General features: G+C 32.1%; 1 protein-coding gene across 4 annotated transcripts in view; it reads right to left on the bottom strand.

The window, feature by feature from the left end:
- Positions 1-1,442: 1,442 nt before the first annotated feature.
- The window catches only part of LOC126850309 (trace amine-associated receptor 9), a 57,768-nt gene continuing 39,700 nt past the window's right edge, over positions 1,443-19,510 (bottom strand). For all 4 annotated transcript variants that reach the window (XM_050593173.1, XM_050593172.1, XM_050593175.1 and 1 more), the window contains 4 exons: positions 7,199-7,453; positions 4,181-4,280; positions 2,727-2,855; positions 1,443-2,387 (listed from right to left, as the gene is read on the bottom strand). In XM_050593173.1, coding sequence (XP_050449130.1) covers positions 2,728-2,855; positions 4,181-4,280; positions 7,199-7,453 — 483 coding nt within the window. In that variant the 3' untranslated portion in view covers positions 1,443-2,387; position 2,727. The remainder of the gene's footprint in view (positions 2,388-2,726; positions 2,856-4,180; positions 4,281-7,198; positions 7,454-19,510) is intronic.

The following is a 19,510-nucleotide window of genomic DNA, read 5'->3' as shown; positions in this document are numbered from 1 at the left end:
ATTCACATATTATTACAGAATATTTGAATATGTAACATAAATTAAAATTATATATAATATTTACAGTATTTAAAAAAGACATTGTAAAACATATAAAATAAATTTATTTATGCAAATATAATACGTATTCCTGAGATATAGAGGCACAAATACGTAATTTAAGTAATGAATAAAAACTGATAAATAAAAAAAAAAAGATTTCTAAAAAAAAAATACTAAAATACTTTATAGTTTTAAAATTGAGAATTTTAGTAAAAATATATTTTTTATACGAATATGAATTGTCTTGCATCAGAGATGTGCGTAACATTTTTAATTATAAATTAAAAGTTTAATTTTATTTTACATATATTAAAATTTAAAAAGAAAGAAATCAGATTTTACTTATAAGAATGATGTGTATGGCGGCGTCAGTTGGGTTTGTCAGAAGTTCCACTTTGATCGTTTCTTTTGACGTTTTCTTACTCTGGACAAAATGTCAGTGGAAGATAATTTCTTCTTATATACAAGAAGATTATATTCCGCTTAACGCTAAAACATGTACAGCATCGATTCTGTATTTCTCGTTTAAAGCAGAGATACTATTGCCGTTTCTTGGATATTCCGATGAATCTTTTTATAAATGTAATTTTATATTAATCTTCTATATATTTTTGTATTTAAAAATTTCTTAATTCTACAATTATATTACGCTGATGCAAAAGGATTGTCACATCTGTCAAAGTTAAAAACAAAACTATTACAGAATCAAAGCTTAAAAATAGTTATCACTTGCTTTAATATACTTTTTTTCATATCAACAGAAATTTTTCAATGATTTTCTATTTAAGAAGCTCGGAATTTTATTTAATATAAAATGTGAAAAGAAAATGAAAGAAACTTTGCGCAAATTTTTTGCAAACTTTTTGCATCAACTTAATATCTTTCATATATTTTATATAATCCAAACAAAAGCCCAGGGGCTTATATTTTCCATTCAAATGCGTAGAAAGCCATATCATAATTAATTCTGGTTTGTCATAATTAAAATTACCAGACTGTTTCCATATTGTCTCATTTCCATTGTGCTAAACAAAAGTAATGTAATTAAATCGCTTTATAATAGCATTATTGGGACGAACTTCCTGGCAAACATTGATAATTTGTCCCTAGTTGCGATACAAGATTTTCTACAGAAAGCGTAAGATTATTGAATTAAATGTATTTTTACTGAAAATGCAGGAACAGTGTCATTATTCTCTGCGCGTTCCCTTTGCTCGTTTATAGTATAAAACTCCGCGATATTAAAAGAGTAATTTCGGATATTTGCACTCCCTTCATGCATTCCTTTATCGGACTTTTTTTTGTGAAGTATATATAACAACAATATCTATGATGTGTATGTAAGGAATTATTGGTCGTATACCAATGAGCTCTTGAGCAAATAATTAGACGTTAAAATATATCTTCCTTTTTCATGAATTTTATTTTATCTATTCGACATATGATTTTACGTCATTTATAACTTGTGACTGTATCGCTAGGCCTATTGCATTATAAGATATTCAAAATAAAATAAAATTTCTTTTAGAAAGATTCAATTTTAAATTAATCAAGAACTGCTGAAAGAAGTACTTTGGATCTGTACTTTCAAACAATCATTTTATATTCTGAAAAATCGTAAAGAAAAAGTTAGTCGTAAAAGGAAGATCAATTATACGCCTGAGCGCATCGTTTGTAGTATGAAAACACTCACGCGTTAATAATTAATCGTGGAGAAGGAGGTAAATGCGGGCGTGGATGACGTTAACACTCGCAGAGCGCTCCGCCGTGATTAAACATCTCCATGTACATCGTCGAAAGCAGCGCGATTAGTATCCCCGTCGGTGCCGTAATTAATTTCCGTAATCGATCTTGTCGCGCGACGAAAACTAATCGCTGTGTGTCGACACACGCTTCACGTATATGCTCTCACGTATGTCGTTTCGGAGCATGGAATTCGCGATTATAACGTGCTGATGAGAGCGCGGTGAGATCAAGCCTTCTTATGCGAACCGCGATACGACAACGGCGCGATAGTACCCTGATTCGATAATATGATTCGCAATTAGTGTTTTACCGCGATTCTAGATCCCGAACGAGATCTGGCAGGCTCCTGAAGCGCGTGTACTCGAAATGATGCCGTCGATCGTATCGATGATACTGGCCCGGCCCGACCATCGCAACGCGCGAAAATCTCCCTCGTGCCAGCGAAGGTGCAGCGTTGTCCCGCGGATGTAGAGATACAGAAGATTGATATTGTGCCCGTAACTGTTGGAGCAAAGTCGGTTGCCGGCTTGCCGCCACGCTGTACTAACTGGCGTCGTCTGAAGATCCGTAATCCTCCGTCTGCGTGGCGGCATCTTTGGCTGGAAATCGCCATAGATATTTAATATCAGCAATTAATTGGATGAGAGATGATTAGATAAATGATTTAATTCTCGCAAATGTAGGAAAATGCAGTTTTGTTAAGACTTGTAAAATTTTGGAATTATAGGAAAATTTACCAAAAGTATATCATATTTAAATTATTAAGGAATGTCTTTTTGATGCTTGTACACATATTTTCGTTAATGAAAACTTATTTAAAAATTAGTCAGAGTCTCTCAATTTTAATTTTAATGCGGCGGATTTCATATAATATAGAATAAAGGGTAGCAAAACCGATAATGAATAATATAACAAAGGCATATATTTATGTAGCGCACCTCACGTGGATGCTGCGTCGCTATGTGCCATATGTCCGGTCTCCCAAGGGAGCGGCGGTGGCGTATTCGCTAATGATAATGAGGAACAACGCGCCATTGAGCATCGTTCCATTGAGCAACGCTCCAAACCTGAAAAGATAAGTTTATGAATTATGAAAAAAATTTTTACGTTAACATTAACGATCGTACATATTAACTACTAAATATAACTACTTTAAATTACTTCCGCACAGCGTCAAATTCATTTGTTTACATTACATTGAACAATAGATTTGGAAACAAGTATGTAATTATAAATTAATTTACTTTTTTATTTGGCCTTTATATTTTCTTTTGATTGGCCGATAATTAAATATTGCGACATATTCCCCGATACAGTTTTATAATATTGTCGGGATATGATTCTGAAAAAATATTCCGAGATAAAATTTTGTTAAAGTACATCGTGTTTATTTTATACATTTATGTTGATTAAAAAATAAAATTTATTAGGAACTTTAAAATGATTTGTTTTATATATATATAATATATTATTCTTTCTTTTTGTTTTCTACTCAGCTGAAGATTGAAAATATATCTTTTACGATATTCAAAATTACGAAATGCGGAACTATGATAAAAAACTTTTAATTTTTATTTTTATTCTGATTTTAATTTTTTGGCTATAAAATTTTTGGTATTCCTGATTTTTTAACCAATTTATTTTCAATTTTAAATCATCCAAAGAGAATATGTGTGTGTGTATATATATATATGCAAAAGAATACACGGAAACATTACCTAATTGTAGTGATAAAAATTAAAAGATGCTAAAGAACGATTGATAGTTTCTATGTTTTGCAATACGTATAGATCAAAATGTGGAAAATGTTATAGCGTACTCAATAGCAGCAGCTGTAAATCTGTTATGTTACATGCTCTTTCAAGCATGATTAACGCACAGTTCGCATTTACGTGTGTGTGATGACATTGATTATTACTAGCGCTTGCATTAAATTTCCGTTTATGGATGTCACATAGAGCGCGAGAAAGCAGTTAATTTTGATAATGGATGCTGTCAAAAGGCTGATTTGCCTCCGTTTAATTAATGCAAAATACTGATTACGTTAATCCCATCGCTGTCGGTGTAAAATCAATGTAAATAGATTGAGTTTATTATAATTAACATAATAAATGGATGGAAATCCATATATGGTTCAGATATATTATTTTTTTAATTTAGATTACATGTTAGAAAAAAATCATATATGTGTGTGAGAGTAAATTGTGACTTTATTTGGAAATTCTGGCTGCGTAAAGGCGTTTCTGAACTTTAATACATACATCTCTGCCGTTCAAATACTAATCGCAATTGAGCTCGTTCTGCATATCAATATATGCGGAATTTAACGTAGAGGAATGTTCCCGATTGACTGACTTTGCTTTTAATGCGATATGACATCTGTTTAGCATACCTGATAGGTCGACACCGGCGATGCTGCAAACATCCAAGCCACCGGTGCTGGTCGCGCAGCAATGTTGTTTCGTTCCTAACGGCTTAGATCTGCACAGAATCTGCATATTAAAAAGAAAGTTAAACTTGTTTAAAGTATCAATCATAACGATCACGTCGCATCGATGATAGAAGAATGGCTGTCAGCTTGCAAACGATAAATCAATCCAAGTAGGGTCAGATTTTATAAGCTTTATTGATTACCTATACGACGAAGTCAAGATTATTTCCCATGAGAACGGGGTAATAAATAATCACGACATTATCTCGAAGTCTTCCTTGTAATCGAGTATACAGTATACCACTTTATATTCATATGCTCGCTTATCATATAAATGTAAAGTAGTTTTAATTGTGAGTGATGTATATATCGGTACGCTTTCATAAACTTTGTGCGCATGTGATGCTTCGAAACAGAATACTTGAAATGCAACGTCGGTCCTCGAGGAATACAATTTGCCAGATATATATTTGTCTATTCAGACAGTTGTCATGAAGTAAAGAGTACATTGTACCGCCAATTAAAATAAAATGTCAGTCATTTAGCTTTATTTAATGTCTATCACAATATTTTACTTAAAACTTATATTTAAACAGTTATTATCACAATTACGTTTTATTCAATTTATTACGATACGGAATATTATCTTTTTTCGTAAATTCTGTTTGCATTATAACTTCTTCTATAAGCAAAAGTATTTTTACAAATAACAATAAAATTTATAATAACCATTGGAAAACATTTTTAACATTTTATTATGTCTAATTGGCTATATGCTAATTGATTAACGTATATTTATAAGCATTTATATATATTGTCAAATGAGTTATCAAATAACAAAGATGACTTTGTCCCATTATTCCAAATACAACGTAAAAAATTTTACGATATTCGCAATTCGTTTTAGACTACATTCCTCACGTGAAATCGTCTTATATAAATTTCATGGGCAATATCTAAACCAGTAAAAACCAAGATTCAAGCGCAATATCCGGCATATGATCCCCGGGGTAGTGCGCTGTTAAGAGCGTATTCGTATTTATGCAAAGTGATTCCCATAAGCCGGTTGATCCATCGCTTTATCAAAACGTTAACGCATACATAATATTATCAACTGCTATTAAAAAATTAAATAGACGTAAAAGTAAACTTTGAATTCTTCGCAAATTTTTATTTTATAACGTATATTCTTTGATATAATCATTTCCATTATTAACGATAGATTCTTCGGAGAATTTAAATTTTGTTTTCCTTAACTCAATTCCTTAACTTCGAGTCTATATATTTTGAATATATTTCTAACAAAGTTTAATGTTGAATTCGAAAAAATGTAACGTGCGAAAAATTAATTAGCGTTTGACAAGCAGCCATTTCAAAATTGAAACTGGAAAATGAGTTTAATTGCCACCTCGCAATTGCGCAATTCCAATAATCCGCCAATCGGTTTCCATTTTTCACAAAAACAGCGGGCGAACGTCTATTTCACTTGATACACCAACAGTGGCAGCGTTTATCTCGTACGGATTCAAACTCGTTTATCGGCTATCAATCGAATGGTGGCGCGAGCCAGTTGTAAAGGAATACCCTATACGCGTACATTTTGCTAGCATGTAGCTTCACATCCGGCGAACATAGGAGGGAGGATGCCACGGTGCACTTCACGCTGCGATTAAAGATTTACTGCATGCCGACGAGCTTTTCGAAATTCATGGCCTGTAAAGTCGAAACGCCAAGATCTATGTGGCCGGACTGAGCTGTGTGCGCGCAACGTATGGTCTTTTCTCCTCGTTCTTGCTGAATCCGAAAAGAGAATTCAACGAAGAAGAAGGGACAGCCGACCGCGATGCTGGATTCGTCGTGGAGAGAACATCGGGCGTGTTGCGTAACGCGTTTTGCACCGGATAAATCTTGTTTCCCCGACAGGTACCGTGTTTTCCGGTGAGGCTAAGAGGGATCATGTTAAGTCGTTCGTCTTCATTCGTTTGTCGGCGAGAAGAGTCGCCATCCTCTTCGAGAAATTTACTGATTCTGTAGCAACGCCGGGCATACGATTGATTTCGCGGAATAAAGGGAGTGGAGCGTAAAATCGGAAGAGAGAAGACGCGCAATCGTGATGTAATGAAAAGATAAAACGAATGGAGGAAAAGGAAATGGTAAACAAAAGGAAATATCGTGTTTGCCTTGCGAATCTATCGAGCTTGCCTAATCGTATAAATTTCCTGTTTTTCGCACAGAGCAGAATATCATTATATATTTGCATTTTTTTTTTACTACACATTAAGATATATTCAAATTCATTTGGATTATGAAATATAGAATGTATGAGAAGAAATTTTACATTTTCATGATATATAATATGTTTATTAATGATCTTCGATGAAGATAACTATATATTTTGATGTACAAAAAAGATTTGAGTTATTGTTGTAATTCGTGATTTATTTTATTGAAGATGTGATTTTTTATTGCATCAGGCAGAAAGAAAAAATTGTTTCTCATTTGCCTAGTGCATCGGACTGGCTTTTAATGAATGTTTGAAAACATGCGCCCGCTTGTAACAAGATTTATGCGAACTTTCACACGTGTAAAATAGTGTTTGCTACGACTATAATGGTCTGGCGTGTAATTCGCAAAAACCGGACGAGCTAGCTTTTTAGGACGAGACAAGCACAAAAAGGAGAAACCAAATAAATTCAATTATTCTAAAATTCGACGAGAAATATAAAGCTTATTTTTATTTTTTATTAGAAAATAAATGAAATTTAATTTTAAAATTTAATTTAATTTAAAACTTTGCCTCTCTTAAAATTAAAATCAGACAGCTATATTAACTCATTTTCCTATTGAGATTTGTATTTTTTTTAAACATATAAATTTGTTTTATGTGTGTGTTCTTCCTTATCATTAAAATAAATACTACGATATTACTATAAATAATAATAATTGGTCCATAATGTAAGTATAAGCGTTTATGCTTACCTTAGTGTAAAGAAGCTCCCGCGAAATTCGGCGGAAATGATTGTTGAGCAGCCAGTAGAGGAAAGGATTCCAAAAGCTGTTGGAGAGAGCCAGCCACGTGGCCAAGAAGTCGAGAAACGGTGGTGGCTTGCTTCCGGTGCAAGCTACAACGACTTCCTGAATTGTCCACGGTGTGACCATGACGATGAAACCTAAACTCATTGCAGCCATTGTTCGCGAGGCCGAAGTTGACAATCGTCTTTCGTGGGCAACAAGCTGAAATATATAAGACGTTTTTTTTTTTCATAATGTGCTCATCTCGTTTAGATAGACGTTTAGATACAGTTCTCTTCTCGATAAACCTACTCTTACGATAAAGAAGAGAATAAGCAAGCGTTTTCTTTATTTGTACTGAATACCCAGACAATACAAATGACTATAGCAAAAGTGAAGAAGTATCTAAAATATGTTCCAAGATTCCGAGACATTCTTTAGATATCTTTGAGACTGCTGTTTGCAGTTTGTATTGCGTGAGCAGAAAACTTATTTTACTTTCTTTTTATCTAGAAGACACAATAGCATTTAACATAATAAATTTTACATAAATTTTGATTTATGTTATGATAACAATGATTTAAGTTTTGTCATAAAATATCAAAGTTAAATGAGACGAAGAAATCTATTTTTAATGAGATAGCGCCGTTTCATTCTTCATTAAACATCCTTCTCAAATGATGGAACTCATCTTCTTAATTACTCTTTCGGCTAATAAATTTTAAAACGGAAAGTTGAGTTTTAACGTTGACTTGATTACCGTCAACTTTCAGACTTTGTATGATGCTTATGTTTAATTACAATGATTATACCGTGAGCGAAATTTGAGTGAAAGATTAAACAAAACTATTTTCTCTTCATATTAAACTTTGAGCGTCACAGAAAATGAGAAAATAAAACTTTTAAATCCTCTACTTTCTAATATAAAAATATTAGGAAGTTTAATATTGTTACGACCTTGCAAATAACCTTATTAAAGTTCAAAGTCCATCCCATAAATAAGTTTTAAGTATGCGTCTTTTACGGTCACTGTCGACGTCCTAAATCTATAACGATCTGTTCTTCGATATTCCCCGATGCAATTGTTCGGAAAAGTAACGGACGGACATTATCGATATTTTCTTAAAAGCCCGCTAACACTAGTCTTGAAAACTTTTGCGGAATTTCTCCGATTATTGCAATAAAAGTCAAATCAGATAATAACATTTAAAAACAATAAAATTTTGTATTAATTTGTGTCGTTCTAATGCGAGGTAAAGAGATCGTTTTGGTCATTGGTTAATTATTTTTGTTTATAATGAGATGAAATAATATTTTTAAAGAGGGAGAAGTTAAAGGTGTTGAGGAATGGAAGGAACACTTACAATTGAAAAGTTGCATCGACGATAACGAGGATTATCTAAGATAAAGCGTGATTTTCTTTTTGGACATATGTTATGAATGCGTCATATCATAGTCTCGGAATTATTAATCTCGAAGGCAGATGTAATGTCAAAAAAGATCCGGATGACTCTTAACGCAGAAAAGGCTTGCCAACGCGTCTCAGGCTTGACTCGTCTTTTAGGCCCCGGCTTGACACGATTACGAAAGTCGCTAAGCGCTAAGCTCGTCAGCATCAAAGCCTCTCGTCGGGCGGCAGTAAAGGGATTACGAATCTGCTCGTTTAGCTGGATCCATCCATTTCCACTTCCTTCCTTCGTTTTTCTCTTGCTTTCTCCATCTCAGTTCTCTTTCGCATTACCTTCTGTATGATACTATGTATTGGCTCTCTTAACAAGTTTCGGGATTATGACGTTAATGCTTAGAGAGGTATGATTCAGATCAGTAATATATGATTCTCCCAATTCCGGCAAAATCGATCAGTAATAGTCATAATCGAGATGTTTTATATATTGAAAGAATATAATAATGTGACTTATGTATATGTATATTGAATTGTTTAAAAATTGTATAAATAATATTGGACACATTCATTGCAGACATTTTACAATATTATTAAATTATAATATTATTAAATATGTAGATTTTGCTTATTATATAAAAATTCTATAATAATTACGAAATATTTTAAGTGGCTTGAAAAATTTCTTATTTTTTACCAGTATACTGCGTTTTCTCCATCTAGAAAAAGGTTGAATGGATTAGAATAGAGGAGAACAAGGTATACAGAATCTCGGAGGAAAGGCGGGGATGAAGAAGACAAGAATTCAGACGGAAATGCCGTTCGAGCTATTAGCATATCATACTGGTGGCGGAAAGGCAAAGCGTGAGGTAAACTATTCGATCGAAGTATTAGCATTCCGGTTCGATTTATCGTCCTAACTTTAGCGAGTGGGAAATCCTGGTGCTCTCTTTAAACGTCTATGTGTCGCTGAGACTATTCTTGCCGAGTTGAAAGTTTGTTAAACTTTCAATAAGTTAGATTTTCAAAAATATATTTCTTTTTTATTGGAAATTTTATTTTAGATCGCGTACTTAAGCGAGCGATTTCATCTATTTTCGTCAGAACACATATGATTACGAAACAACATAAATTTCAAGATCTTGATACTAATATCACATAGCGTATTTCATATCAAGCGTTTTTCATTCCATCGTTGTAGAGCTACTTTATCGATGATCTGTGTTTCGATGTTATGGAATTTTAAATTTACGAGTTTCCATTGGAGACATTGAGATTATCTATCGTCGTTGCATAGCAGTTCCGGAAAAAAGTTGGAAGATATTTTGAATTTTATATAAAGAGAATGAAATCCATTGAAGGGAAAGAATTGACGATGTTTACTGTAACATAATTTATAAGATTATGTTAATATGACAGTTTCTATATATTGCAACAATTTCAAAGCGATGCAAATACGATATTATGCAAAAGAGGTAACAAGATATTAAGGAATGTGATTGATATTCTTTTATTTCTTTTCTCAAATTAATAAACCGTAAAATGTTCAAAGTTGTTCAAATGAAGATGCTATAAAATATATTAATTCACGTTTCTAGAAAATAAAAATATGTTTTAATTCTTTTTTAAAACATTTATGTAAGAAATAAGAGATGTTATATATTTTTGTAATTATGTATATATCAATTATATACAATGTCAACAATGTAGCACATAAAGAAACATATGTAACAGTAATAAAGATTTACAGCTCTAGAATAATTACGAAGTAAGCAAGCTTTTAACATGGTTCATGATTCTACGAGTAATCCTATTATCACAGGAGATGGCGAGGCATAGAATGCAGCGTAAAATTTACATATCTCTCCACGTGCCATTCGCAGAACTTGCGCATTTACAACAATGCGGACATTGTTTCTGTCGTAATTATGCATGGTGTTACACCATTTCATAGCAATTCACACAATATGCACATTAAAGAGATTATCTATGAAAATGATTATATATGGAAGAATTTGCACAATTACCTAAATTTCTTAAACAGCCATTCTGGAAAAATTATCTTTAAAAATGTGTATTATACAATTGTACTACATATATATAGCATTAATTCAAATCAATTAATTCAAATCAACAATCTATTTTAACACAAATATTATTTAATAAATTCTTGATGAGTGAAGATGATACTTGTATGTAAAAAGCTTTAATTACGTTAATCAGGCTGACATCACATACATTTACAAATTTTACAAATATAATCTAATTATCGGATGTATCATTTAGTTATATGTAGTTGCATTATATATAGGATGTTCAATCGTTCCATCGAGAATGTCTACGGAAATAATTATGGTCGATAATTAAATTCACGTTAATGATGATCGTATGTTTAATGAGAGTAACATTCAATCTCCTCTTCAATGTGAATCTCCCCACAACGGGTTATATCATTAGTAGTTTGAGCGTTTAATCTTGCACAATTCAGCAATAGCAAACAACTTATGATTGTACGCATTTACGATGATTTCTGTCTTATCTTTTTCAATTTTATTCTTTTTTTTTTTTTTGCTGTTTATTATATTTGGAATTTCTATTATGCGGAGAAGTATACATGTTTTGGCAAAAATAAAATCTGTTTTGATAAAATAATTTCAATGATAAAAGCAAAAATAAGCAAAAACTTCATTATAAATGTTTTACTGATGAAAAAAATATTTGTATTAAACAGCCATACATATTTATAATATAATTATGTGAATATAATAGATACATTTTTGAAAAAGAATTGATTAATATATGATAAATATTGCCCAAGATATCGTTTTCTCTCTCAAAATTTTTCATGAATGATTTGCTTCTATCGAGTTTTTTTCTCTACATCATGGATTATTTCCTGTTTTCGACAAAAAGCATTTCCATTGAAATCTCCCACAAATTTCCGGATTAATATTCGTGCCGGCGAGACTTATGAGATACTTTCGCGTAAATTGCGCTTAAATTACAAGTAAACGACGAGAATCGTGATGTGAAGAGTAGATGGAATTAATAAAGCACTCCGGCGTTTTTTCTTGCTTCATTGTGATGGAAGTAAGCTAACGGCGACTCGTATGCATCCGCTCTTATCGCATCACTAGACTCTAGGTGGTAACGTGAACTTACTTGAGAGTTCTTCTCCTTCTCTCTCTCCTTTCTTCGCCGGCTCCCCTCTCTCTCTCTCCCTTTTACTGAATTCGCGAGGAAAAATAAATAAAGTTTCATAAACGCCGCTCTGAAAGACATCATAGCTGTTAGTTACGGCGCAGACCACATCTAGGAAAAGAGATTTTAAGTGGAAAATGCTTTTCCACCGCGAATACGGGAACCGGCATTTCTGTCACAAGGAGGATTATAACATCTCCCGCAGGTGTAATCTTCTTGCAAAATCTATCTTTTTTGCGTCACAAAAAATATGTGTCATAATATGTAAAGAAGATTTTCGGTATTTTTCATTTCAACAAAACTAAAAATTGTATTGTTGTTCTGCTACTAGAAGTATTTTATATCTTTAATAATTTCTGAAATAAAAATATATATGTTAATATCGTTTATATATGATTTAAATTAATTAATAGTTTCAATATATTGGGCGCTTTTAAAAATAAGTTCAACTTGTGCGTTTCGAGTTTCATGTAATTGAATTACTGTTACAAGTTGCACCTCATTTTTTCTAGTATATTAAAATGTGCTTTCGGGCGTCATAATTTATTCATAGATAGATTCTTTCCCAACGGAAATCTCTTAAGCGGTTCTTTTATCTATATTACACGGGATAAAACAATTACGTATATATCTTGAATAAAAGTATTGCATACTTTTCAAAATTTAAAAGTGCAAAAAAATGTAATTGAAATATATTGTTAATAACAAAAAATTATTTTAAATATCTATGTTCTAACAATGATTAATTAAAAAAATATTTTTTAATTGATTATGAATTAAAAGAATTAAAAAACAATAATTGTTTATTAATTTTAATTTTTACATTTTTTACATTTTTCTTTTTAGAATAAATAATAATAATATAATTCTTTATTCTGACTTTTGAATTTGATGATATAAGATGTGCTTTTTATATGTAAGATATATAATATCATGAAAACCCACAGAGGTAAAATGGATAAAAAGGTATTGACGAAAAATGAAGCGTTAATGAATAAAATCGAGAAAGAGTAGATGAGGTAAAAGGGCAGGCGGAGAGGGAAGGAATCATCTTCGGGATAATCCTTGATGTGGAAATCCGCGAATTCAGTATGAAGTCTCGAACTTATTTGATTTCTCATTTGATTCGTTCTGCCTCGTTATTCCGTGATAAGTAGGAGCAGCGTGAGATGAAAAACGAGCAAAATAGGATGAAGAAATTGAAGGCGGTTTTAGAATCTTTTGGCTGCTCGGTGACCGTATGATATCTCCGTGAATTTCAAATGACCTGTTAGATTCGACATCATGACCTGGACATTATCCAACATCGCATTTTAATTTCTTGTGTACTTTTTTGTTTAAAAATCAAAGATTTCAATTACTGACACTAATTATTAATGTTTAAATTATATTTAAGCATTATATTTAGCTCTATGATCAAATTTTTTTCATATATAAATCATATTAAAATTATATTGATTCTCAGATTAGGTTTTTCAGAACTTCGAAATTAGCATCATCACGTATTCTATCTCTTGCATTAAAAATTGTTTTTTATCTTTAGTTTATCTTCGTGGACTTGATCATATTACTTTAACACTGTAGTGATGATAGTGTGCTGTTACAATTGTGTACGTTTTTATTATAACAAAGTGGCCATTTGAAACTATCGAACACTCTTTTTGATATACGATCGGTAACTTTGCACTCAACCATAGTGCCTCACGATGATTCAATTGAAGTAAATGATTGCTACTCCTACTATAGTGCTTAAAAGAGTTCTAAGAAAAATTTATAAAGTAACAGTAATTTCATATGATAGATATAAAATATATATTAACACTGCACAATTGAAAATTTATTAAATTTAGTAAATTATTTATAGATTATAAAACAAATTAGATATTTCCTGAGTGTTTTATTTTTTTTTGCATTTTCTGAAAATCTTATTTAGAGGAAAGTTTCGCAGCAGCGCATTGACAAGCGATAAATTAATTTGTTTTCATAACAATAACGTTTTTATTTGATTTTAGCTTGTAACTTATTTATCGAAATTTCTTCCTTCCACTATCGTGCAGCCAAAGGAAAGCAATAGGGATTTCAAAACTGAACAATATTCAATAACGTCTGAGATATAAGAACCTAAGAAAATTGTAAAGACGCAAGGACCTATCAGAAAATATTATTGTCGCACAAATAAGAATAGTACAAAATATTCGACAAATACCAGACACTCATCAATTTCGTTATAATATGCAAAAAACATGCTAAACAAAATACAATAAATAGTTTTATCATTTTAGAAAGACTAGCTTTCAATTTTTAAAATTTTGAATATTTATGTCAAATTAAAAAAATTTACGTGACATCGTTAATTTCTAGAAATGAATTTACTTAACCAATATTATCAGATTATTATAACATAATTTGGTATATATAGAGTAGAGTATTAGCGTACTGATTGATTACATATATTTATCTCAGTTTATTTGTTGACAAATTTAAATACAATGGACAATGGCCTTCATTTTTGCTTTTTTCGAATAATAGAGGGTGCTTTTCTTCCTTTTCTTTTGTGTAGGATTTCTCGCACATTGGCGGAAGATGCCTTTAGAAGTCATTACCGCATCCATTGACCTATATAAGGGTCACGGACCATAAAAAAAGAAGACAGAATGATATAAGCACGACCGGATGGCAAGTTACTTATAAATAAGCCGGTCCCGACGTTTTCCATTAACGATACCGCCCATTGGCGACGAAAGTTTTTTCCTAAAAAACGCAAAACGGATTTCTAATTTTTTTTTTATATGCAAGCATCTCCATCGGTTGATCGACGAGAGAAAACAAGTTATGTGAAATAAAATGGCGCGACCTAACGATGTCGCGATATAAAGTACTTGATTCGAAAAGTTTGAAAACCACTAAAAAGTTGTTGCCATAGGAGAAGTGGGTCGCAATGATGTTCTGCGCAAAATAAAAAAAAAAAAAAACGGGTATGCCACGAGTTCTATTTCATTTTAATGAAGATTTATTCACGTTGGTGGTATAAAAAAAATTTGAGTTTATTTTTTTAAAATTACACAAAAAATATTATGCTTTTATAAAATTTTAATATAGATTTTTTAACATAAAATTTTTTTATTTTAAAATATTAGAATATTCTTTTATTTCAAATTCAAAATTTCAAATAAATTATTTATTTGATTAATATTTGTATGTGAAATGTTTCTTACATTTACAAATTAGATATTATGTTATATTACTTTAATGAAAATTTTAAAAGCAAAGAAAATAATTAACTATAATATACGTAAGATTAAATTATTGATAGATAAGATTTAAATACACATAAGAAAAAAAGTTACATGTGTGCAAATATAAATTATAAAACAAAATTGAAATTTTAATATCTGATTTGTTTTACAGAAATATGCATTGTGCACTTTTTGTATGAAATAACATTATATATGAAAGAGATTTTAATTGAACAAATCTATAATTAAAATCAATATACCATTCAATTTGAACACATAAAAGCATTGTTAATTTTACTCTTTTATAACAGCAGAATTTATCAAAGCAATAAATTTTTTTTCTAACAACTTTATTGCAATGTCACGATAACAACAAAATCTAGGAATATTAACTAAAAAGAAAAAATAATGTTTGCGCTGTTTGATATACAATGTGCGTTATGTGAAAGACGTGTCTGGTGTAATATTTCTCTTTATCCTTTTAAATTTCTTTCTGCCTTTGTAATGCGAATTTACCAGCACATGCAATGCGAGATACAATAAACACGGTGTTTTCTTAAATTTCATCAGAAGTCGAATAAATCTTATTACTCGATAGTTTTTAAAATATTTGTTAAAAATTGTAATACTTTATTCGAAAGGCATAAACACATTTGGCCTATCTTAATAATTATATCTTCAAATAATTGATATGAAGGGTTGATTCATTATTATCATAAACTCATTTGATTAAGCTCGACGGACATTGACCCTGACATAATGCATGAACGTCGCTCGCGAGAAGTGATTTCCTGACTGTTCGAGACATCGTCGTTGGGGGTTTCTCTCACTCCCCGCCTTTGTTCTGTAATTCCCTGTTCTGTCTTCGCATCGTGCACTTAACCCATTTTGTCTCGAGATTCTGCCTGCCTGGAAAATACGAGCGGGCGGAGGGGAGTTTAACGATCCGCGGATCTCTCGACCGATTAAAGACCGTTTTGGAGTGCGGAAGCGGATACGCGCTTTAATATGCGTTATAATGCGCTGCGAATGGAAGATCGGGGCGATTTTTTTTTTTTTTGAACGTGCCTGGGTCCGGACAGTACCTTGCTCGTATCGTTTCGTTATACTGATACGTCGCACGGGCCAGGAATTTATCGACGTGCTGTTAATGGGCCATTATTTCGCGCGCGCGAGAGGAATCGCCTAGGAAGAGACGCGCGACAAAAATCTTCTTAGCGACATAAATTGCGCGCGACACAATCGCTACGGAGACCATCATTTAAATTGGGTTAATGATTGCGACAAGATGATTTATAATGATTAAGCCGTTGCGAGCATTTGTGGTACTTGAAGGTGATTTTTCAATGTTTGGAGCATAATAGATTAGGTGAAGCAATAATTTCTAATATTGATTTTCTTTTATCTTGCATTAAAGTGTTAAAATTTCTAAAGACATGACATAAATTGCGCAATTGTGTGGTATGTGTGGACGTTTATAGGATGACTTGACACTGCCGCCGCTTTTCATTCTAACGTGATATCTCGATTGATAAATTTAAAATCGATTTTTTATAAAACAGATTTTCAGGAAATTATCATTTGTCGAGACATTTTAATATCTGTGTAGAATTATCGTGATATAATAATATAAAATCTTAGTTGAAAAGAAAAATAGATTGTTGACAAATCCCAATTAATTGTTGTGTTATCTCTTTAAAACTCGAAATCTTTAAAGTATTATGTATTAATAATTGTATTTAGTTAAATAAAATGCACATTTTAAATTGATTCTTAAGAGAAAAATTTATTAATGAACGCATCGTTTGTCAGGAAAGAATGGCACGAATTTCTTGGAAAGCGTTTCTATCAGGTTCTGATTGACTTAATCGGCGCGCCTTTAATTTTCTTGATTTACTCAGATCTTAAACGCTCGACTTCATGACTCTAGAGAATCGGTGAGACTTACTCGGCGTCGAAACTAGAATTTAGACATAGATGGAGATAGGATTATTGGACTCGAAGTTAGTTGAAAAGTTTCGAGAGATTCTTATAGTTGCAAAACTAGAATTACCTTAATATGGAACTCTTAAAGAATATTCATTTTTATTTCTTTTGATGATTTCTAAGAAGATTTTCAATTGTAAAGATGTATTGCAATGGTTTGCATAAGTATGAAAATATAAGTTGATTAATATAATATCCACTATTGCAAATGTAGTTTTTTGCAAAGAATTTTTTTAGAATATATAGACAAGAAAATTCTATTTTTTCTTTTTACATAAAAGACATATTAAAGGAGATACTCTTGCGACATAGTATGTAAGAGCTCCTTTAATCCTTCCTCCGTGCCCCTTGTCGATGTCATGAGATAAGACCACTTAATACAACACAAATACGAGTGACAGAACATAACATGGAAAAAAAAAAGTGAAATAAGCAAGTGCACCTAGTGGGAACAAGGTCGGAATTCTCTGGCCTCGTTGCAGAACGACTCTGGCTAATGTCAAGATAAATGCGATTTCCTGGAGACGGAATGGGGAAGACACATGAGGCGACGTGGGGGCGCATGAAGAAAAATATTGTTTGCCGCGAAAACTGGGGCGCACATCCTGAAGAAGGACGTTGTGGTAGTGGTTCGATCAGGGTGGCGGGGGTTGAGATGGAAGAAGCCAAAAGCTCATCGGCTCTCATGTCGGAGTAGCTTGCCAAAATTTCCAAGGCGTAAGGTTCGTTTTTAGAGCGGAATTAAGCGGAGGAAGCTTTTAAAATAGGGTTACTTAAATCAGGTCATATGAGGATTCTCTTGCATGACTCGAAAGAAAAGCGCAGCGAAGTCTATAGTTTCTAATTCGTTTCTCGATGTATTTTCACCGGACACAACGGACATTACTATTGTACATATTTGCGAATATTTTTACAAGAAAAGAGTATGCTGTTTTTTTATTTTATTGATAATATTATTTTGTTTGCACACTCGTTGTTTTTCTATAAAAATTAAAAGCAATTATTTAATAAAGAATTCAAAGAAAAATATCATATATATGTACGACTATTCTCTTTAAATTTCGAGCTAATATAATTCTGACAGAAGAATATTCTTTAAAGTACTTTTTATTTATTGTAAGTAGAAATTGAAAGTAAAAAGTATGAAAAAAATTTGTTGCTGCGACTTTCAAAATTTTATATCCTTGATAAACATTGAATTCACCTCGCAGTAGTTAATGTTAAATGCAAATTTAAAAAAGTAAATAGGCAAGCAGTCTGATCGTTATTACTTCATGATGTTCACCGCGGGGCAATTAATCTTGATATATTTGTGACTGCTCGTCATCGAACACCTTTGAGCACAGTGGTTTTTTGAATTCAATTTATTATCGGGGATCTCTAGACAGCCAATATTTTTATGTTTGTATTTGATATATATTGAGCTTTCGCGACTTTTCCGGAAAGTGACAGATCCACGATCGGGGTCAGTGTTGCCGCCACGATCGCTCAATGTCTGACGCATAGCTTTAGGCCAACGAGGACAACCTCAGGAGCTCGTTATCGTGGATGAATTCAATGCATCGCAGGCGACATCGAGCGATAGCAAATTCAAGCGGCTTAGCCATGTTCAGATCATCCATCTTGCTTCGGACGTTTGTCCTCCCGGTAATGTCTAAGATATCGGTCCAAAGAGGCACCGATGCGGGTTTTATCGACAAAAGTTGCGCGTCTTTCTACGGTTACTACAAATACTTACGATCATTTCTTCAATGATTAACAGTGCAGTGTTATTATAGATTGATTACATTGGACCATTTGCTTATTCAAGTCTTTCGATAAGGCATAAGACTGGATAAGATATGAATTTGATAGATTATTATGATAAGTTATCGCAATAGAAAAGATCAAACTCGAGAAATAAAATAGTATATTTTGCGGGCTGCAATATATCTTTATATTAGATATTCTACTACTAATTTTGTGACTAATAGACATTTAAATATATTAAATGATAAGATTACAATGTAGATATGATACTTTAAACTTTATATAAAATTTATATAAAATTTATATAAAAGTTTCTTCACGTAAAAAAAAATTTTATCACACAGATGTATCTACTGCTGAAAATGTGTCGGTCAATATATTATAATTGATGTCTTGTATAAAAGTATGAAATAACTCATTGTATATAAAAGTGATTAATATTCACTGGATAGCTTGAGATATCTAATTTTCATTAATCGTGAAATTTAATCGAACAGCCTGTATTCCAACTTTTAGCATTGAGAGTACTTTCACATCATCGCCCTGTGGTATTCTAATATTGCCTTTAGCGCAGTTTCTGTGACCTCAAAACGGCTATTTGGCGTCTTCGCTTTAAGAAATATATACTGGTGGCACGATCAGTCGATTTTTCTTTATGTCAACTATCCTCGAGTTTGTTTGTTGCGAGATACTTCTCATCTGAAC

This window comes from Cataglyphis hispanica, chromosome 6 (genome assembly GCF_021464435.1).
Source record: "Cataglyphis hispanica isolate Lineage 1 chromosome 6, ULB_Chis1_1.0, whole genome shotgun sequence".
NCBI lineage: Eukaryota > Metazoa > Arthropoda > Insecta > Hymenoptera > Formicidae > Cataglyphis > Cataglyphis hispanica.
The sequence above is the reverse complement of the archived record's forward strand: the minus strand, read 5'-3'. Positions and strand labels throughout refer to the sequence as shown.